The sequence below is a fragment of the Megascapheus bottae genome, chromosome 10, assembly GCF_031878675.1.
Source record: "Megascapheus bottae isolate mThoBot1 chromosome 10, mThoBot2.hap1, whole genome shotgun sequence".
In the NCBI taxonomy this organism is placed as follows: Eukaryota; Metazoa; Chordata; class Mammalia; order Rodentia; family Geomyidae; genus Megascapheus; species Megascapheus bottae.
The window spans coordinates 60,427,000-60,450,766 of NC_143518.1; the positions used below are offsets into that span (position 1 = coordinate 60,427,000).

At 38.3% G+C, this 23,767-nt stretch overlaps 1 protein-coding gene across 2 annotated transcripts in view; it reads right to left on the minus strand.

Moving 5' to 3' along the window:
* Nek7 (NIMA related kinase 7) overlaps positions 1-23,767 on the minus strand; it is a 134,098-nt gene that overhangs the window by 44,592 nt on the left and 65,739 nt on the right. For both annotated transcript variants that reach the window (XM_090341463.1, XM_090341465.1), the window contains 3 exons: positions 11,825-11,965; positions 7,667-7,729; positions 4,103-4,213 (listed from right to left, as the gene is read on the minus strand). In XM_090341463.1, coding sequence (XP_090197589.1) covers positions 4,103-4,213; positions 7,667-7,729; positions 11,825-11,965 — 315 coding nt within the window. The remainder of the gene's footprint in view (positions 1-4,102; positions 4,214-7,666; positions 7,730-11,824; positions 11,966-23,767) is intronic.

Consider the following 23,767-nt stretch of genomic DNA (forward strand, 5'->3'; position numbering starts at 1 on the left):
TAACAAGGTCCTAGATCCCTGTCCACAGAAATTGTTTTTAAACTGCTGCATTTGTGCACGCACAGAGAAACACACACACACACACACACACACACACACACACACACACACACCCCTAATGTTTAGCTGTGGCTCAAGTGGTGGAGCTCTAGTCTTGAGAGAAAGCCTAAGAACAGTGCTCAGGCCCTGTATTCAAGAACTGGGACTGACTGGCAAAAAGAGAATTATAAGATTGTACTTTGTTTTACCGATAGTCTAGCAAAACGTTTGTTTTTTTTTAATATAGATATGTGTCTATGTTTGTTTTTTTTTAATTTAGATATGTGTCTATATTATATTTTCTATTTGTCTCAAACTGAGTCGCAAGTAGGTCCTTCCAAACACAGGTATTTCCAACAGTGCAGTGATTGAGGCCCTCTTACAAAGGGGTTATAAAGTTTAAAACACTTCAACACTTCTGCTGACAAGTAGAAACAAACAGAACTCTGGTTCTCTCAATGTGGGGCCTTAGCCTCCTCTCCACTGCCTGTGATTCACGAGAATGGGGAAACAGTAGACTCAGACTAAAGGAAACCTATAGGATACACAGCATAACCCCACTGAAATCTGATGGGTTAGTATTTTACATTCTGACTGCTGATAATAAAGAAATGTAGAAATGAAGAATTCTGGATTTCCTTTTATCCTAAAATTCATCTGGGAAGTATTTCATCTGACCACAGCCTCAGGTACCCCTCTGTTATTAATTAGAGAAATACTGAATATTTCAATGAAAAATGCTTTAATTATATTTGTCAGTCTGCTCTAAACCAATTAATTATTTACTTGTAAAAGTCTTTGATGCAATGCTATCCAGAGGTTCATTTCTGAAATGCAGACCAGAAGCTATAGTTCCTCTTCTACCCCAATTAAGCTGAAGACTCGAGAGAGTGAACTACATTGTTGTGGTACACAATAATTTACAATATTACACATATAAAGAAATGAATCACTTTCTTAGTTAATGCTATCCTTATAAAGTGCTAAGTCACTGTTGTGTTCCTTCATAAAAGAACATCTGACTTTTTTTCCCCTAATGTAGTCTCTTTCGCAGAGAACCACTTAAGAACCATCAATGAAATAGCCATGCCCCCAAAAGACCACATGAGTGAGTGCTGTGGGGCAAGGGCACTCCAAGGATACTCATGTCAGGCAATCAGTTAGGGGTCAAAGGGAAAGGCGAACACCTGCAGGCAAACAGACATAATCTGGATAAAAATGGAGAGATATGTCCCTGGAACCATGAATGTGAACATCCCCAAGATGGGAAAATACAACACAGAGGGTCAGAATAGACCAGATGCCAGAGAACAAATCAGAAGTAAAGCAAGGAAATGAGCAAACACACAAAACAGATGAAAATTCTTCCTGCAGGGAAGAATTATCACACAGACATGGTAAATCTTGTTAAAATATTTTATCCTCATTAAGAGGATTGAAAGCAAAGGTTTTTCTTTTTCCTTTTTTTTCTGCCCCTCTTACAGACTGAAAGAGAAACAGATTTGCGGAATGGGCACAGAATGCTGACAAAGGAGCTGGAAACTCTGACCACACAGGGGAGAGAAGGTTCACTCTGCACTTTAAGGGGATGGGTAGAAATAGAACCACTGGAGAAATCTCAAAGACAGTCAGTAATAAAGAAATAAATAAACATACAAAGAGAACTTAATAGAGAAGTGTCAGTGAAGAGTGATGGTTACCAGCACACACAACTAGACAGCCTAGAGCTGAGCTGAGCCAAGCTAAGCTAAGCCAGGAGGCAGGGAGGCAGGGAGGAAGGGAGGCAGGGCTGTAATGAATACAGAACTGTATGCTGACACTCCGGGCTAAATGGGCTATAATGAACTTAAAATTCAAGGACGCGCCATGAAAAATACAAGAAATAAGGTGAAAGGGAGTAACTGGGTAAGAAGAATACCAAGAAGTCAAAAGCTAAACTAGAGCGGTAAAAGACACTTCACTGCAGCTAGGACATTACATTCAGATCCACTGAGAACAAGGCTCTCCCATGGTATGTTGGGACCCAGTAAGCTGGTGGAGACGTACTTTAAGGGAATGAAAAGCAGAGCCCCGTGCTGCTGAGAAATAAAGCAGGAAGCTGGCTCATTACCACACATAATTCTGTTTTTCTGACTCAGTCTTACTGACAGGTAAGAATTTACTTACTTTTCCATCTCCACTATGGAAGCGACCTAAAACACTAATGAAGTTTCGGGCAAAGACTTTGCTCTTGGTTTTACTCTCCTGTCATGACTGTCTGGTATTTGTATATTTGCACTTGTGTATTTGCATTTCTTTATAAAACTACCACTATCATTACTACCATTAAATTGCAAAAGCTTTTGTTGTGGATGGCTGTTTGTCCTAGTGGAGAGAGTTTCTAAAACAGATTCAGACAACTTTAAACACAGACAGAGCATTCTGTTCAGAGCATTCAAGGGCTGATAATACATTAACTTCTCATACAGCAATTTAGTAGAGGAAGCTCTAGTAATCTGCCACCTTACAGATAAGGAAATCAAGAGAAGGTAAGTGACATGAGAGTCAAGAGTGCTGACATTTCTACACTGAACTTCAAGGGCAGAATTCTTAACCATCGAGCACCTGGATCAGAATAGTGCACTAATGCTCATAAGAAAGTGCAAATTACGTGGCTATTGATATTTTTTTTCTGGGGAAGAAGTCCAGGACTTCTATCCAACTTCCCCAGGAGCCCTGTTAAACTAAACGATTAAACCTATTAAAGGAAAATAAGTTTTTGCATCCAAAAAACCTGATTTCAAAAATACCAGGATGTTTTCATTTCTTCAGAGGTTTTTGGTGTCAGTTGTAAGGCTTGAACTCAGGGCCTTTTTCTCTCAGGGCTAGTGTTCCACCACTTGAGACACAGCTTCCCTCTTGTGTTTTGGTGGTTTGGGAAATAACAACCCTATGGATTTCTCTACCCAAAATGGTTTTGAACTGTGATCCTTACATCTCAACCTCCCAAGTAAGCAGGGTTATAGGTGTGAGCTGATGGAACCCAACTTCAAAAATGTCAGTTCCATCTACTAGGAACAATCTTCTGCTCCTAAAGTGCCAATGTTAGCTTAACTCCCAGATTTAATTCCCAAATTTAGTTTAATTCCAAGAATCCTTGGAAAGATTAACTAGGATAACACAAAACACAAAACAACTAACTGTTTCAGAACCCAGATCATTCACAGACATAAAACTTCAGCCAACTTGAGAAAGCCATGTACTCGTGACCAATCAGGTAAGAATACTCTCTGTCCACTTAGACTGGAGCCCCAATGTTGCCTGTGTGTGGCAAGGAGTAGATAGATATTTAAGAGTGGCTCACAATACCGCCACCATGTAATCTCCTCAAGCATGGAGACACTGGATAAGCTAGTAATTAGCTTTTTCCTAAAGATCAGAGTTGATAGACAGACCTGAATTCCCAAATTATCACAGACATTGATGTGAGAGAAGTTATCAACAATAAGAAGAAACAGAGCAGCTACATATAACCTCAAAATCTTGTGAGGCTAAGTGGTAATAGTCTAAATTCTTAAGTATTAATTGTGAAGTGTGTTTTCTTATATTTTAGAGAAAATAATGACATGGAAAAGTAACTTGCCCAAAGACAAACAGCCCTGAAGTTATTATCTTTGGGATTAATATAGCTAGCAGCTGAATATAAATCCAACTCGCACACACATAGGAAAGAAAGCTAAACTTCTCACACAGATCAGGTGAAGATAGTCCCCCCCCCCCAAGAAGAGGTCAGGCTACTGACCTCTTTTCCCTGTCTTTCTTTTCTGATGTCCAAAAGACCCAGGATTGAGGATGGGTGTGCTCAGAAAAAATGAAGCCGAAAAACTCCAATTTGAGAAGAAAAGTCTCTGGGTCTGTTTTCAGATTTTCTGAAGTGTTTTGCTCTTTCGAATGACTAGTTTCAAAATCCTTCTCTTCACCCACCATATTCAGCACTATGTTGAGTTCCTTAAGTACTTAATATGCCTATATGTTTCACACAATTCTGTGAGAAAAGAATAAAATTAATTTAAGAAGACTTTACCTTTATCATTCTGGAGAGATCACCAGCATCTGCTAATTCCAAAACTATGTTGAGCTCATTATCTTCAATGAATGATGCGTAATATTTAATTACATTGGGATGGTTGAGTTGCTGAGGAAAAAAGAAAACTGTAATCAAAAACTTTTAAGTTCCAAAGAACCATTGCAGTTTCGTAAATGAAAACTACATCTATTTCCTTTGTTTTTTTGGCCAGTCCTGGGACTTGAATTCAGAGCCGAGGCACTGTCCTTCGGCATTCTCAATGCTAGAGTTGTACCATTTAAGTCATACCACCATTCTGGCTTTTTCTGTGTATGTGGTACCAAGGAATTAAATCTAGGGCTTCATGCATGCCACTCTACTTCATTTTTAAATTATGGAAATTTTTTCTTTAACCTAGTAAATTTTGAAACAAAGACTGCAATTTTTTTTGGGGGGGGGGTTGATTTATCCTTGGACTCGAACTTAGTGCCTAGACACTGTCCCTAAGCCTCTAAGTGCTCAAGGATACCACATTGCCACTTGAATTACAACATCACTTCCAGTCTTTTCCAAGTTATTGGAGATGAGAGTTTCATGGACTGTCCTACCCAGGCTGGTTTCAAACAGCAATTCTCAAATCTCAGCCTCCTGAGTACCTGGGATTATAAGCATGAGCCACCAGCAACTAGCTAAATACAGCAATTATTGAAAGAAAAATGAGAAGCTAACTTTAATATTCTTAATTAGAAATAATACACTTTTTACTTAAAACTTTTTAAGTACGTCTATCCCCAACTGATATAAAAGTACCTGCAGTAAGTTAATTGCATGCTTTAATCACTAATTGGTAGGAATTATATACTTAATAAAAACTGGCATTTAACAGCACTCAATATTAAATAAAACATCTCTTTGAAGTTATTGATAGCCTGAGCATAAATCTAGCTAACACAAAAGAGCAATATACATCTACTATATCTAAATATTGTTTTTAATCATTTTTTCTTCCATATTTTTATTGCAATTATAATTGATAGAAGGGTTACATTATATTCACCAGATAGAAGGTGTATTACTTCACAAACATTGATACCCTTTCTCATGTCTTGGTCCCCATTTCCATCCCCCACCCTCACCCCTAACTATTGTTTTTACATGAATATTTATAGATATATAATGTACCTATATAGCTTAGTTCTTTAAAATACTCCTAAAAATATCCACCTTGTAAATTCACTCTCCATACACATAATTTTCTTGTTCAGTAAACAAGGTAACACAGGACAAATCATTCCTTAAAAAAATTATTCATAGGTGGGTATGGTGACATATGTCTATAATCTCAGCTATAGTGGAGGTAGAAGCAAGTGGAATTCAAGTTTGAATCCAGCCTGGGGCAAACTAGCAAGACCCTATCCCTAAAACAAAGTAAAAATAAAAGGTCTAAGGGTCTGGCTCAAGTGGTAGAATCTTTGCCTAGCACACTCAGGGCCATGAATTCAATCCTCAGTACAGGACCAAAAAAGAAAAATCACTCATGATCTTTCTCTATTTTTCTACTTAAAGTTTTTTTTCCATATTTCCTTTAGGAATATGTTATTTGCACACTAAATTTTTTTTTTCATTTTTTTATTGTAATTAGTAAAAGGGTTACATGATATTTGCCAGATAGAAGGTGCATTAATTCACATACATTGATACCCTTTCACATGTCTTGGTACCCATTTCCCTCTCCCCCCCACACCACCCTCCCGTCTTGGTTTTCCCCCCTTCCCTATCAAATTTCAAATATCCAAATACAAATAAATTCAATATATCAGATAACAAAGTGAGATACTATAACAATATGAGATAACCAAGGGATAGCAAAGGAGATGAGAGACAACATAGTACATTAAGGACAACAATCATTCATTATATGGCTTTTGTTTCAATATCCTGGAGGTCCTTTCAATTAGCTTCACATTATATGGCCTTATGTATCAAGATTTTGCTCTATTGCAGATCTCTGCTAGTAGAGCCCAAGGTTTCTACTGATTATGACGAATGAGGGAAACCATTGAGCCTAAGTTCCTTTGAGTCTGGCTTACTTCACTTAATATGACTTTTTCTAAGTCTTTCCATTTCCTAACAAATGGGGCGATGTCATTCTTTCTGACAGCAGCATAGAATTCCATTGTGTACAAATACCACAACTTGTTGATCCACTCATCAACTGAGGGACATCTGGGTTGGTTCCATATCTTTGCTATGGTGAATAGTGCTGCAATGAACATTGTTGTGCTAGTGGATTTAGTATGTCCTTGTTTCTGGATGGTTGGGAAAAGGCCAAGTAGTGGAATTGCTGGGTCAAAGGGGAGTTCTATGTTTAGTCTTTTGAGGCACTGCCACACTGCTTTCCATAGTGGTTGAACGAGTTTTGCACACTAAAATTTTATTCACATTCAAATGTCAAGAAATAAGTAGAGCCAATGGAAATTTGGAGCTTTACTTTTATCTTTTGGAATAAAGCTGAGTTGTTTTAGGAACTAACAGCACAAATAGGTGATATAAAAACATCATGTCCTACCTAAAAATTAAAAATGTAACATAAGTCAGGCTCTACTGGTTCACACCTGAAATCCTAGCTACTTAGGAGGCTGAGATCTGAAGATTGCGGTTCAAAGCCAGCCCAGGCATGAAAGTCCTTGAGACTCTTACTTCTAATTCATCACTAGACACTCAGAAGTGGGACTGTGGCTCAAAAGGTAGATACTACCCTTGAGCTGAAGAGCTCAAGAACAGTGCCCAGGCCCAGAATTCAAGTCCCAAAACTAACCAAAAAAAAAAAAAAAAAAAGTAACATAAGCCAGAGCATTTCATAAAAGAACTACATAAGGAAAAAGCAGTGCAGAAACAACGCAGATCTTAGATTTCAGTGGAAGAAAATATAAAAAGCTGTTTTTGACTTACTCTTCTTATTCACCCTTTGACAAATGTGGAAAGAAAGATTTAAAAATATTACTTAAAAAATATGGGGGGGGGCAGGAGTTTGGCCTAGTGGTAGAGTGCTTGCCTAGCATGCATGAAGACCTGGGTTCGATTCCTCAGTACCATATATATAGAAAGAAAAAAAAAAACAGAAGTGGTGCTATGGTTCAAGTGGTAGAGCTCTAGCCTTGAGAAAGCCCAAGGACAGTGCTCAGGCCCTGAGCTCAAGTCCTGGACTGGCAAATAATAACTAACTAAATAAATAAATAAATAAATAAATAAGGGAACTATTTGGCCTTGCCCACAGTCTCAATGTAACACCTTCAGCTAAAGCAAGTGTGCATTTAAAGTGCTTAATTTTCACAATATGTCTACCAGACATGGTCCAGAAAAACTTCTTATGCTTATTTATCTTTTCCCTACTTTGAAAAATGCATATTCCACCAAATATTCTGATTAAACTGTTTTATTCTAAACCCAAAATGTAGATATTCTTCAGTAAGTCACATTCTAACAGGAAATAAAACTTTTTTGCTTTTGCAGTATTTTGATAGATTACTTGTCAACATGTTTAGTAATGCTAGAAAAAGCCCATGGTTCATTTTTATTTACCTTAAGTAGATCTATTTCTTTGATGCAATCAGCACGTGCTTTGGCATCCATTAAATCAAATATCTAAAAACAGAATCAGAATTATTAATAAAGTGATAAAGTATATTTCAACCTTCACGTAAATTTATTAGAACACTAAAGTTACATATACAGTGCATTATATATACTTTGCAGCTGCACACAAAATACATTTCATTATCAACTGTAGGGATCTGAGGACACTGTATCTCATATTTCCACTGAAGCACACATCTTTCCCTTTATCAGAGTTGGTAGTTAAAACAGAAGACAAGAGCTAGATATCTACTGACATTCAAGTCTTCTGTTCACATGAACAGAAATGAGTTAATAGACATTAAATGTATTTCATGAACTACTTCACCTAATTCCTATTTACTCCTCACGAGAGCAGTACTATTCCTAATCCAGTGTTAAGATGAACGAAAGGAGGATTACAAAATTAAAGAAACTGGGGAAAGTCCACACAGCTAATTAATTGGAGCAAGCGGAATTGATTCTTAGAGCTACTCAATGAGGACTCAAGCTCTGAACCACTAGTCTACTGGTGCAGATCATTTCTAAAAGGACTAATATACATAATCAAGACAGGAACAATCATTGCAAGTGGGTGAAAACTGATCCCTCGAAGAGAGAAGTCATAAAATTTTATTGTTGTAAACATAAAGTATACAGTACCATAAATAGATTACAGTATCTGTGGTATTAGAAGTTCACGGAGGGATTAAAAAGGTGTCTCAGGCTCTTTGAGGCTGGTGCCAGTGGATCATATCTGTAATCCTAGCTACACAGGAGGCTGGGATCTGAGGATCATGGTTTGAAGCCAGGCCTGGCAAGAAACGTCTACAAGACTTTTATCTCCAATCATCACCAAAAAGTTGAAAGTGGAGATGTGATTCAATAGTATAATGGTAGCCTTGAGCCAAAAAAGCTCAGGGACAATGTCCAGAACTCAAGCCACAGGGGGAGAAAAAGGACTCTCTGAGAGATCATAAGGAAGGGAAAGTTGAGAATTAACTATCTATATGAAAAGCACAAAATTAAATCATACACCCAAAGGAAAGATCTCTGCAAGGAAAGATCTCTCAAAGTTCTAAATATATGGAAAACAAACAAAAATTTACACTAGTTATTTCAGAAAATCTCCAAATAAGTCAATGTCACAAGCCAACATTGGTCAAATTTTTAAGGTAACATTTGCCAAGCACTGAGTCTCAGGCCAGTGATCCTAGTTACTGAGAGGGTTGATCCAAGTGTAATGGTTCACAGCCACTTCAGATAGGAAAGCTTGTGAGACTGATAACCAGCAAGAAAGGGACTGTCATCAAAGGAAGAAGGCAAGGAGAGAAGGAAGACAGTTGGTATACAGAATTTCAAAATTACTATAATCAAGTGAACCATGGAAGGAAGTACATTTTCAGAAAGATTAATTAATGCTACCATTATGATTTCAAAGAAGTAGACATATTCAGTATACAGACTACTTTCCATGTATGATAATCAGCAAGCATGGAGGAGAAAAAAGTCATCAGAAGTTAGCACACTCATTTGTAAAAGTCTGGAATGAGGGAAGTGGATGATGTGGGTCAGGAAGAGGGGCCTTGAGAACCAAACTCAAGAATCTGGATGGAAGTTCTGAAGTGTTTATAAGAAAATAAAAGGATTGTCAATGTAGTGTATCAGCATCTGAACTCAATGGAAGTATTCAGGAAGAAGTCTAACAGAGCTGGGAACAATGGAGCTCTTTGGATAAGAAATAGCAAGTTAGATGAGGAAATTCAATAGATGATTCTTTAGAAACTTTTAAGACTTGGCTTATGACTCATCAACAAGGAAAGTCATCTGGCTAACAATATTTTTGATGTCTTCATGTGAGCTGCAGAGATTACTTTTTTAAAAGGATAAATCATGGCCTTTCTGTTCAGTGCAAATGTAACACATGAGGAGAATCAATAACATGTCTAAAATGCAGTTCTCCTCACAAAGGTTTGCACACATGTTCTCTAGTTAAATAAGCGGAGCATAGCTTTGTAACATTCCTTTCTCTCTTCTGTGAGATAGTTCCTGTTTAAATTAGGAGATGCCACAGCATCCTTTGTTAATGTTTAACAAAGAAAAGAGGAATATCATTCTGAAAGAATACATGGCAGTTTCCTACAGCAATTTCAGCATAGTTGAGCAGGGTGCTCGCAGAATGTATGTGTGTAGGGGGAGGGAGAGTAACTAAGACTAGTGGTAACATGACACAAAATAACTCATGCTTCTTCCAACTTCCAATTCGTAGAAAAGAAAGTACAGCCAAGTAAAAATTATTGGGATGGCACAAGTTCTTCCTACTTCCATTCTTTTCTCCCTTGTCTTTCTACTTCTAGTGACAAGTGTGACTAAATAATAAAAAATCACTAGAAACAAGACTGAGTCTGGTCTCTCTTCCACACTCACCATCAGCAAGAAGACTGAAAAGGGAGCCAAGACCCTGCACATGAATTCTTCCACCCATGCATCTTTGCACATACCAAACAGGAGCTCTATCATTTGAGCCATACCCCTACCTTGGCCCAGGCTGACTTTGACCAGGATCCTTCTATTTGTACTTTCTACCACAGATGGAAAGAGAGGTGCTCAACACTATACCCAGTTTTTTTGAGGGAAGGAGAGGGTTCCCCCCTGTAGAGATGAGGGTTTCTGAGCTTTCTGCCAGGCTGAATTGCAATCTTCCTGATCCCAGCCTCCTATGTAGCTTGATAGCAGTCACAAGGTACTGGACCCAGCTATTGGCTAAGGTGGGGTCTTACCAATCTCTAGGAAATGGGATTTCAGAAAAGAGCCACCAGAACTCAGCCATCTTCCAATCTTGACTACCCCTGGCAAATAGGCTTTTTTTTAATATTGAATTTCTAATTTTATTTTGAAATACTGAAATTTGATGGTTATAGCCTTACTTAAGAATCTGTTTCCTCTATACTCAGATTCACAGTAGCCATTTAATATATTTCACAAATTAATTAAGTTTCTTTAGTAAAGGAGTAATCATTTCAAAAATCATACAGTTCAAAATATGAATTACTGCATTCTATGTTGCATATTCTTAAGTGGCATATTAGAAGAAAGAAATGAGCAATTTTTATATTGTACTCATGACAAAGTAATAACACTCAGCATTAACGAGTAGCACCCATGCTGGCTCTTCATCTTTAGGCACAAATGAGGCAGAAGTCATAGATTGAGAATATCAGGAAAGACACCTAAGAATACCAGAATTTCTGTTTATAATAACTAACCACTGTAAACAACCTACACCCCCATTAATAAGAACTAAAAACGATACAGCAGTGAAAAAGATAAAAGATAGCCATGTGACTTCACAAGGATTAACTGCTCAAAGATGATGTTAGATGAAGAAAGTATATATATTAAAATTACATATTAACTTAGTATGTAAAGTTTGTTTAATATTCTACATTATGTACACATTTCCCTTAAAGAATGAAAATTAGGGCTCGTAAGTACAAGAACTGGGTTTCAGTGGAACAAGAATACAAGGGACAGGGTAGGACTTTTGAAGAAAAGAAGAACAGAGAAAAAACTGAACAAATTTGAAAATTACAGACAAGCCTAGAGAGGAGAAAATATTGATCCATAATACTAATTAAATATGGAAACTAGGTTGAGTGCTAAACATCTAATTTACTAACCTTGTTTTTCTCTCAAGTAAATAAAGCTCACCTCATCCTCTTTTTCAGTTATTGCCAGTGTAGCTTGACCACCATTTACTAACTTTAGGCAATACATTTCATGAATGAAATTTCTACAGTGATGATCACAGAGATAGAAATTCAGCTGAGGGTTTCATGGCCAGTTAAATGTCCACTTGGAAGTAATGGTAACAACTTAAAATCTACAAGTGTGGTTCATAAAGTTTTTAAGAGCATTCCAAAAGTCCGTGAATAACACTGACTTTTAAAGCCTGGAAGTCATGTTAAAACTGAATTTAATTTCCACTTTGCATTACTCTTCCTTCAAAGTTTTAAAAGACAATATTTATTCTTTCCCAACATTCTCTACTTTCATGAATAATTTTCCTAATTAGTTGTCATGTTTGATAATTTTATGTGGATTTACAACATTAAGTCATCTTACCTGCACTTTTTTTAAAGCTACTGATACTCCATCCAAGAGACAGGCTGCTCTGTAAACTTCACTAAATTGTCCGCGACCAATCTTCTTCTCTATCCGAAAGTTGGCTAATGTATTATAGCCCATATCTGGTCGTAAGGCCTTCTGTAATTTAAAAAAGAAAAGAAAAAGTCTGAAAATTTTTCAATCACACAAAAATCAGTTCACTTGTATAGATGATATCTAGGGAAAGCCTACAAATAGCTAATGACAAATCTTTATTGAACACCTACGTATTGGGTGCTTTTGTATATTCTTAAGGGCACAGCAGCAGACTTAACAGACAGTAATTCCTGCACTTGAGGAACTTCCACCACAGGGGCAGGATCAATAAGAAGACACACATGAAACATGTGTCCAGGGTGTAAAACTGGAAAGGGTAGGGAGCACCACAAAAATCAAGGAAGGGTAACAGGGATTTTGAAATGTTTGATAAGAACTTCCTTGTCTTTCCTTTACACACAGTAAACTAATCTAATCCACTCCAACATTTCTCTGATGTTTATTGTTTAAATAGACCTTTTATGTTCCTACTTAGTCCAACCTGCCAACTAACACTAACTTCTTGGGATTTTTTTTCCTTTTTACAACCACATTATCACCTTCAGGAATGATATTTTTATTTGGGGGGGGGATGGGAAAAGCCATTTCCTTTTGATTGACTGATTGTGTGCCAGGCCAAGTGCTCACTGCCAGGGAAACAGATGACTCAGACATGTTTGGTGTGGGAGAGTTCATGCACCATGCAGGGCAGAAGAGGCGGTGCTTATCTACTGGTGGTCCCTAGATGGAGACCCACCCCAAAGGACCAATGCAATCTTTCGTTCACTCAGTGGGGCAGTGGCTCGTTGGTTCCCTCACTGAGTTAACGGTAATAAGCATGAATGGGAAGGCCTGGACAGTCAGACCCTGTCCACCACTCAGGTCACAGCCATAGTCCAGCAATGCTAATCCTGCTCTTACACACCGCATGGCACTTGCTTAGTATCTCTCCTGATAAATTATGATAAAATGGTCAGGTGTTAGATGCCTTGTTCTCATATTTCGGCGTTTTTCCAAGGTTCCTGATTGCTGGCAAGTATACCTCCCAAGCCTCTGCCATCCGACTTCACAACCCCTGTGCCCTCTCTGCTCTGATCCAGTCTCCAGTAGCATGGCATTTCAGTGAGGCCCAACTGTCCCCTTCCAATAGTTTTGAATACGAGAGCCTCATTAGTGCATCTGCTGGCGTCCATAACCGTCAATTAACTTTGAGACCTACAAACAAACTTGCATTCACAATGACAAACTCATATCCTGACCTATGTGAAAGATACTACATTAACCCTTTGTCACTGCATCTTAACAGGCCAAAAAAAAAAAAACCTACAAAACTCTGCCCTGGAAATTTGTAATTCAAATTCAAAATATCTCAAAAAAGAATAAAGAAGAAACAATAATTTCTGATCTTATACATTGCTTTCCTTCTTCTGAAAGTCTAAACTGATGTCAAGAATACCACCAATTTAACATATACAAAGTAACTAATATAAAAAAATCCAAAACCTGACTTCCTAAATACAAGGTCATAAGATAATTTCTATGATATTAAAAAGCTAACAACAACTACTACTACAACAATAACAGAGATTTGAAAGTAGTAGCTGCAGCTCATCTCATGCCATGGAACCTTTACCTTACATCCAAGGTCACTAAGCAGAATGACCCCCAATGAGACCCAACATCCCAGGACCAACCTCCTGATCCACAGACACTTTCAAGTTCAAGTTCTTGATTAAATAGCAACTAACAGCTGAATGCCAGTGTCTCATACCTGGTAATTCCAGCTATTCAGGAAGTTGGGATCTAAGGATCATATCACAGTTCAAAGCCAGCCTAGGCAGGAAAGTCTGCTAGACTCTCATCTTCTATTAATCACCAAAAAGCCAGAAGTGAAGTTGTGACTCAAGTAGTAGAGCACTAGCCTTTAGCATGAATGTTCAGGGATGATGCCCAGGCCCTGAGTTCAAGCCTCAGGACCAGCACAATAGTATATTATTATTATATTAATAGTATACTTATATTATTATATTTATATATTTAAAATAAAATGAGAGAACCAGGAGCATCCTTAAGAGGTACAGCACCTGCTTAGCAAGTACAAGGCTCTGAATTCAACCCTTAGTACCACTAAAAAATCTGAGAAGAGGTACATGTTATAAATTTTCAAGTATACTATAAGAAAATCTTGTGAAAGGGAGATAATTGCCACGCTGCTCATTTATAAGTCTTCTCGTTGTCACTGAGTTTATCACTGCACAGTGAGAAAACGGCACATACTTACCAAAGTACAAACTATCTCTCGGGTATTCCATGGGTAACAATATATTGAAGTATTTAAACTTTAAAAACAAATTTTATTTTAAAAGGCATGATTTTCAGAGAAAGGCTGGATAAGTGGGACTGCATTAAACTGCAGAGCTTTTGTATGGCAAAGGACATAGCTAGTAAATTAATTAGGAAGCCTACAGAGTGGGAGAAGATCTTCACCAACCAAACAACGGACAAAGGCCTCATATCTAAAATATATCAACAACTCAAAAAATTGAATCACTCCAAAACTAACCTCCAAAGTAACAACCATCCCATTAAAAAATGGGCCAAAGACTTAAAGAGAGTCTTCTCTGAAGAAGAAACAAAAATGGCCTATAGACACATGAAGAAATGCTCAATATCTCTGGTCATAAAAGAAATGCAAATCAAAACAACTCTAAGATTCCACCTCACTCCAGTTAGAATGGCCAGGATCAGGAAAACGAATAATAACAGATGCTGGAGGGGATGTGGCCAGGAGGGATCACTACTACACTGTTGGTGGGAATGCAAACTCGTTCAACCACTATGGAAAGCAATGTGGCAGTGCCTCAAAAGGCTAAACATAGAACTCCCCTATGACCCAGCAATTCCACTACTTGGCATTTACCCAATCATCGAGAAACAAGGACATACTAAATCCACTAGCACAACAATGTTCATTGCAGCATTATTTACCATAGCAAAGATATGGAACCAACCCAGATGTCCCTCAGTTGATGAGTGGATCAACAAGATGTGGTATTTGTACACAATGGAATTCTATGCTGCTGTCAGAAAGAATGACATTGCCCCATTTGTTAGGAAATGGAAAGACTTAGAAAAAATCATATTAAGTGAAGTAAGCCAGACTCAAAGGAACTTAGGCTCAATGGTTTCCCTCATTCATCATAATCAGTAGAAACCTTGGGCTCTACTAGTAGAGATCTGCAATAGAGCAAAATCTTGATACAAAAGACCATATAGTATAAAGCTAATTGAAAGGACCTCCAGGATATTGAAACAAAAGCCATATAATGAATGATTGTTGTCCTTAATGTACTATGTTGTCTCTCATCCCCTTTGCTGTCCCTTGGTTATCTCATATTGTTATAGTATCTCACTTTGTTATCTGATATATTGAATTTATTTGTATTTGGTTATTTGAAATTTGATAGGGAAGGGGGGAAAACCAAGACGGGTGGGGGGTGTGGGGGGAGGGTAATGGGTACCAAGACATGTGAAAGGGTATCAATGTATGTGCACCTTCTATCTGGCAAATATCATGTAACCCCTTTACTAATTCAAACAAAAAAAAGTGAAAAAAAAATTTTAAAAAGGCGTGATTTTTTAACTGTCTAGGCTTTTGTAAGCAGATTTTGTATGCATACAACACACAAGAGAGAGAGAGAAAGAGAGAAAGAGGGGGGGAGGGAGGGAGGGAGGGAGGGAGGGAGGGAGGGAGGGAGAGAAACAGACACACTGCACTAGCACATAACTTCGAAGAATGAAAATCCTTCTCCCACTTCTGCAGGGACTGTTCTTTCTCTTGGTGAAGACTTGTCAATCTCCACAGTATATGGAACAGCATCATATAAGCCCATACACTGGAGATCTGACTGGGAATCCTATCTTCTGTCTGCACAATAACCTGACAAATATTAGCGCGAACTGCTAAGGCACTGTGACAACCGCATGCTGAGAGCAAAGTCTCACTAATGTGTTTTGGCATGCAGGTTTGTAATCACACATTTACATATGCAATGACCTACATTTGCATGTCAGATCACACACTGTCTTGGTCTATTAAGACTGGGCACCTCCCTGTGCTTGGCGGCCAGAGTGGTGAGAGAGGGCCAGAGGGCGGTGTTTTTTGGCAGTTGAGGGATAAACTGCCACCAAGGATTAGGCTGATATGGCCTGAGCATTAGACACTTCATTAGACGTAATCTGTTTAACAGTGGGCAGTGTATGTAAACTTCACAGCCCATTTGCGCCACCTTTGTCCCCCCCTGGCCTTTCTTCAAAGGGCACTGTGGGTGAATGACAGCTTGTCTCATCTGTTCCCATGTCCTGTCACCCAGTGAAGATGTGGAGGGATGACGTGAGAAGGGGCATAGCTACACATCTCCCACTACCCCTGGGTCTCTACCACACTGCAATTTGTGTAAAAGCAGCTGGTATAGGAAGAGGAGGGCTCCAGGAGGAGAGTATCAGGCAGATAATACATATAGTCGGTAATTAACGTATGATACTATATCTATCCACCCCTGCTTCATTTTGATTAATTGATAGAGGAATCAAATAGATCTAATAGAGCATTGCACTAAGTGTTTTAAATAAACAACAGTGTCATTACAAGAGTTTCACTCCAGAACTACTTGTAGGATAGGTATAATACAGAACTGCTTGTAGGATAGGTAAGATACAACAGAGGTAGAGATGGATGCATGTATGCACATATATATATATATATATATATATATATATATATATATATATATATATATATATATCTCCCCATCTGTCCACAGCTGCACCTTCTGCTATACCTATAACTATACCATATTAGTTTAGTATTTTGAATTGTACTGAGAATATGTCATCCAAAAAATGAGATTTCAGGGGCTGGGAGTTTAGCCTAGGGGTAAAGTGCTTGCCTAGCATGCACAAAGACCCAGGTTCGATTCCTCGGTACCACATACATAGAAAAAAAGCTGGAAGTGGTGCTGAGGCTCAATTGGTAGAGCTCTAGCCTTGAGAAAGTCCAAGGACAGTGCTCAGGCCCTGAGCTCAAGCCCAGGACTGGCAAAAAAAAAAAAAAAAAAAAAAAAAAGAAAAGAAATAAAATGGTATTTCAATTCATATAAAATAGAAAACAAGAGGTTTTCTATTTGCTGCTGTTTTTGTTTTCATTTCTCTTGCTCTTGTTGGTTCATTTATCTGTCTTTGAGAAGGTAAAATAGTCTACAAAAATAAAGGGACAGAGGATGAAGGAATGCAGCAGCAATGGTACTCACTAAACCCTAGGATGAAGATGAAGCAGATAACGCCTAGGTGGAGACAAGAGGGAAAACATGGAGAAGGGCGGGGCTGACACTGGTCAAAACAAATGTGCTCTTCTTTATATGACCTTTATAACCGCAATCCCTCTGTATATTACCTTTAGGATAACAAAAAGTTTTAATTAACAGAAAATCACTTAAACTGCTTTTTTTTGCTGTTCTCTATTTAAGAATCTACACGAGTCTCATTTTCTTGAGAAATGCATGAAATGGCCTTTGTGAGAAGAAACACCTCAAGGATCTTCATCATCCATGAGGGTAAAAGCCTTGCTACCATTCTAAAATGTGCACGAGGAGGCCTTCTCTGGGCAGGACAGGCCTAGGGGCCCCGCACACCAGAGATACGCCATATATGACCAAGTGTACTATGAACCCTGGCCCCTGCCAAGATACTTGGGGATACCTTGGTTTGTTCTTCCAAAGGGCTGCTTTATTCACAGGAGAGAAACACAACTCATCTCTAAGTCCAGCATTTCTACAGTAGCATCCTGAGCTCAGTGCCAGCTGTATTTGTTGGCTTTTGCCTTGGTACCAGTGTAGCAACTGATAGCAGTCATCCAGCTCTGTCGAGTCCTTCAAACTCAGGCCCTGTGCTAGATAATGAACCACACTTACTAACTTCACATGATCTGATTGTATTTTAAATATATGTTATTCACTGCACAGTGGTTTCCCAAAGGCAGAAATCAAGTTTTTTGTTGGCACGTAAGGGCCATGAAGTAGACAAATATTCACGAACTTGAGGGATTGTAGCTAAAGAACTTAATGAACATAGAACGCAAGAGATACTAAACATGTAGGACTTGACGGTAATTATGGATCAGTTCTATGTACAACCTGTATGAGAGCTGGACAGTGCCTAGGGAAAGAATACCAGGTTTATGAGGCACTTGCCTCTGCTACTAACACCTTCCAAGAAGGAGGATTAAAGGAATTCCCTTGAACCTGTACTGTAAATGGAATTGTTGGTAATAAATCAGAGTCCTTTTGTGAGACAGGCACTGAACACTGGGATTCCCATCCATCTAAGCCTGGCATCGGCATGGCTTATGTTCTCACAGGACTCGTAGAAAAGCACAAGTTCTGGGATCAGTTCACGAGGCCTGTGCTCCTGGTTTTCATCACTGTCTTAAGCAGGGCAAGCCACCCTCTCCTCTTCTACTCTGGTAAAGTAAAGGAAAGACTACATCCATGACTGTGTCTTGATGACGTGGTATGCATGAAGCAATGAGGCAAAGCTAGGCAACTTCCCTCCCGTGTGTCAGGCTTGACAACTTTACAGGACCTCATGCTCATGCCAGGGCACCAGTATCACACATCCTGCTTTGTGCATTCTAGTGTCCAAGACCAGAATTCTTTGTCAGTCTCAAACTTAATTTTCTTTCTAGTCACTCATTATGTGAGCCATGACTGGAGTCCGTTTCTTACTACACCTCACATATATACCCGCAGCAGACTTAATAGCAGTTCCAAGTGTCACCCAACCCTGGTTCTGTCCTCCAAGTAAGTTAATGCACTTTCACATGGGTTATGTTCCTGGTGAATGAATGAAAACAACCTAGACTCTTCGTCATAGGACTGCTATGGTGACAGCACAGTGTCATTCTATCTGTATCTTTTCAGTAATAATTAGGAGAAAACAGTGCATAAAATCAGATTTTGTCAAAATTATGTTATCTGATTGGAATGTGCTTTACAATAAGTTTAAAAGAACAAACTGAAAGGCAGAATAACTGGGCTATGGCCCATAGAACATTGAGGTTGAAATTGCATACTCTTCTGATATATTAAAAGTTGAGAGTCCAGAACTAATTCAATATTCAGTAGCTTCCAGTTACTTAATAAATATTGTATGCTCAATAAAAGTGCTTTCAAACACTTATTTTTGGAAAGTTTCAAAATATAATAAAAATGATTAAAAACCCGTGACTACTAATGTTATGAACATGGTACTGGAAATATAAACACAACTACATAGATATAAAAACTTGTGACTCTATAGATATAATGTTTTATTACATAGATTAATATGTATCCATGACATACAAACCCTTAGCCTAATTTTGATTATGTTCTAAAATCTAAGTGCCAGTGATTGTATATAGAGATTCCCTTCTTGAATACTTGTTAAACACATCATTTTTAAGGTATTTTTTATTGTAATTAATAGAAGGGTTACATGATATTTGCCAAATAGAAGGTACATTAATTCACATACATCGATACCCTTTCACATGTCTTGGTCCCCATTTCCCTCCCTCCCACCCCCCTTCCCTATCCAATTTCAAATAACCAAATACAAATATATCCGATATATCAGATAACAAAGTGAGATACTGTAACAATATGAGATAACCAAGGGACAGCAAAAGAGCTGAGAGATAACATAGTGCCTTAAGGACAACATTCATTCATTATATGGCTTTTGTTTCTATATCCTAGAGGTCCTTTCAATTAGCGTCATACTATATGGCCTTATGTAGCAAGGTTTTGCTCTATTGCAAATCTCTGCTAGGAGAGCCCAAGGTTTCTACTGATTATGACAAATGAGGGAAACCATTGAGCCTAAGTTCCTTTAAGTCTGGCTTACTTCACTTAATATGATTTTTTTCTAAGTCTTTCCATTTCCTAACAAATGGGGCGATGTCGTTTTTTCTGACAGCAGCATAGAATTCCATTGTGTACAAATACCACATCTTGTTGATCCACTCATCAACTGAGGGACATCTAGGTTGGTTCCATATCTTTGCTATGGTAAATAGTGCTGCAATGAACATTGTTGTGCTAGTGGATTTACTATGTCCTTGTTTCTGGATGATTGGGTAAATGCCAAGTAGTGGAATTGCTGGGTCATAGGGGAGTTCTATGTTTAGTCTTTTGAGGAACTGCCACACTGCTTTCCATAGTGGTTGAACGAGTTTGCACTCCCACCAACAGTGATCCCTCCTGGCCACATCCCCTCCAGCATCTGTTGTTATTGGTTTTCCTGATCCTGGCCATTCTAACTGGTGGAATTTTAGCGTTGTTTTGATTTGCATTTCTTTTATGACCAGAGATGTTGAGCATTTCTTCATGTGTCTATAGGCCATTTTTGTTTCTTCTTCAGAGAAGACTCTCTTTAAGTCTTTGGCCCATTTTTTAATGGTTGTTTAATGGCTTGTTACTTTGGAGATTAGTTTTGGAGTGATTCAATTTTTTGAGCTGTTGATATATTTTAGATATGAGGCCTTTGTATGTTGTATGGTTGGTGAAGATCTTCTCCCACTCTGTAGGCTTCCTAATTAATTTACTAGCTATGTCCTTTGCCATACAAAAGCTCTGCAGTTTAATACAGTCCCACTTATCCAGCCTTTCTCTGATTTGTTGTGATTCTTGGTCCTTATTAAGAAAGTTTCGACCTGTGCCAAGGAGGCCTAGTGTATCTCCTATTCCTTCTTATAAAGTTTTCAGTGTGTCAGCTTTTACCTCAAGGTCTTTGATCCATAAACACGTCATTTGAAATATGATGTAAAAATCAATGTTAATAAATTCTTTAATAATAAAAAAATCCATGACTAATTAAGCTGGTTTTTAATTTTTTTAATAATAGCTACAATTCCTCACAACAGAATTAAGCTTGCCCTTGAAAGTGCTACTATTACATTTTTATGGTAATGTAATATTACCACAAAATATGACTCTTGAATAACAGTTTTTGAGGTATCTGGTCATATATATATATATATATATATATATATGTACACCAATAGGCCATATGCTAAGGAATTATGAGATCTCTTAAACAAAGAATACGCAATATCGTATATAGCAAGTAAGAAACTCAAGGCTCAAGTGATGAAGCTTTGTACAATACCATAAATCTTATAAGTCCTTATTAATGAATGTCTTATTGACATAAATGCACTCTAGTCATATAACCTTGGATTGAGCAAAGTAGAGACTGCAGTTAATTTTCTTTTTTTGGTCAGTTCTGAGGCTTGAGTTCAGGGACTAGGCACTATCCTTGAGCTTTCTCAAGGCTAGTGCTCTACCCCTTGAGCCACAGAACCACTTATAGCTTTTTATGTGTATGCAGTAACAAGAAATTGAACCCAGGGCTTTGTGCGTGCTAGGCAAGTAGTCTGCCACTAGGCCAGGTTCCCAGCCCAAGACTGCAGTTAAATTTGGCACATCAACTTCCATTTACTCTGCTCCCTTCCTTTAAATACTTTTCATTTTAAAATAAAACTCATTATATGTCCTACTGGCTGTTATTCTTACATGCACAGACCCTCTTAAATCACTCATAATTTCCTAGAACTAAGTTAATTCCTTTAATTTGCTTTCTAAGTTGAGGGGCATTATTGAGCAATGAGATAACACAGTGAAACATTATGAGAATTCTCCCTGGGAAAATTACTAGAGTCACAGCATGAACTCAATAAACTCCCCAGAGAAAAAATTATGTCCTGATAATTCCTAGAGGTACTGTTATCAATGATCTAATACACAAACCAGTATTAATTACAATTTTAATGCTATTCGTAGGGGTTTCCATTGTTCCTGCAATTCATCTTACTAGTGATTTTCACTCTACTCCTTCTTAAATTAGTTTGCACTTTATATTAATACTATTGAATTTCCCCAGAATTTAAATTTTTATTTAGCAATCAGGTTCATTCTATGATCTGTCATTTTTTTAAAGATGCTGTGTCAGGTAGGGGGAGGGAAGCAGGGATAAAAATACGAGAGGGGCACCAATGTGCGAGAAGTAATGCACCTACTACCTGACGAATATAACTGTAACCCCTCTATACATTATCCCAACAATAAAATAAATAAATATTTTTTTGGGAAAAAAAAAAAGATTCTGTGTCTGGTGCCAATGGCTCATGCCTGTAATCATAGCTACTCAGGAGGCTAAGATATAAGAACCATGGTTCAAAGCCAGCCGAAGCAGAAAAGTCTATGAGACTTTTATTTCCAATTAATCACCAAAAAGCTGGAAGGGAGGCTGTGACTCAAATAGTATAGCACTACCCCTGAGCAAACAAGCTCAGGGACAGCTCCCAGGCCCTGAGTTCAAGCCTCAGGATCGGCACACACACACACAAAAAAACTGCTGTGCTAACTTCCAAACCATACAAATCAGGACAACTTCTCACAATATCTAACACGTATTATTCTCTATAGAGCTCATAAGACACAAAAAAGTAATAAAAAAAGTAATTTCCTATGGAATGCATCAGGTAGAAAATCTATGAGCCAAGGCAGTTTCTGGCAGGATGCTGCTGCACTCTTAATTGTGGCTATTACCACCACCATTTAACCAACACTGTGAGTCACAATAAGTGAAAGAACACTCTCTCCCACCTCCATGAGGTGCTCTATGCTTCTCATCAACTGATAAGAAAACTGAGCCACTCTTCCTCCAGTGCCTACTGTGGAAAGGGGGAAACCAGGGTTGATCCTCAACCATTTGACTTGAGAGTTCACACTCCACTCAAACCATCCTCAAAAGCATCCTTCCCATTCGGTCCAGTTCCTCCAGTATTCCTCCCCACAAATGTGGATTTTTCCCAGGAACCGCCCTCAACATTCCTTGCTCACTTCCCTCCATCATGTGGGCAAGTTGCCTCATCATCCCATCTCTCTCCCTTACTGGTTATGAAGGTAGCATCGGAGAAGACCAGTGGAAAAGAACCCAGAAATAAAACCACATAGATAACAGTTACCTAATTTTTGGAAAAAAAAAAAAAAAAAAAAAGTAATGCCGGCGCCAGCCGGCAGCAAACCAGGGTTCGCAGATTGGGGTTCCTGAAATAGGGGGCAAGGACTAGGAAAAAATAGAAGAGAGACAGACACACCGGGTCCGGGATGTCCGCAGTCCAGGTAAAGACTGCCCCGTTTATTTTCCACTCCCACTTCTTCCCTCCTTGAGACCCAGGGAACTTCCAGGTGTTACATTCATATGGTAAATCTCAGGTCATTTAAACAGAATAAGGCCAGAAAACAATAAGACAATAAAGCCATTGTCTGATGCAAATCAAGGTACAGTTTGATTCCACTCTGGCTCCCAACAAAGTAAGAAAAAAGAAAAATGTACATGCTAGAGAAAAGAAAATCTGTTCAACAAATGGTGCTGGGAAATGGTGTTGTCTTCATACAAGAGACTGAAATGTGACCTGTGTCATCCTACATAAGTCTACTCCAATGGATCCAAATGGAACTCTGAAACTACCATCAGAAAATACAGGGAGAACTCTGACAGACATAGGCCCAGGAATTATTTTCTGAGTAAGTTGCCAGTTGCCTTGAAAATAAGAGCAAGAACTGACAATGGGACTACATAAAATTAAAGTTTCTACAGAGCAAATGAAACAATAATCAGAATCCAGAGAGAGGCCATAGAATGGGAGCTATTCAACAGATAAAGGATTGAATACTAAAACATTCACCGACTTCCAAATGGTAATAGTAAAAGAACAAACCCCAAGGTCTTCATGTTGATCTAATTACACCAAGCCAAGTA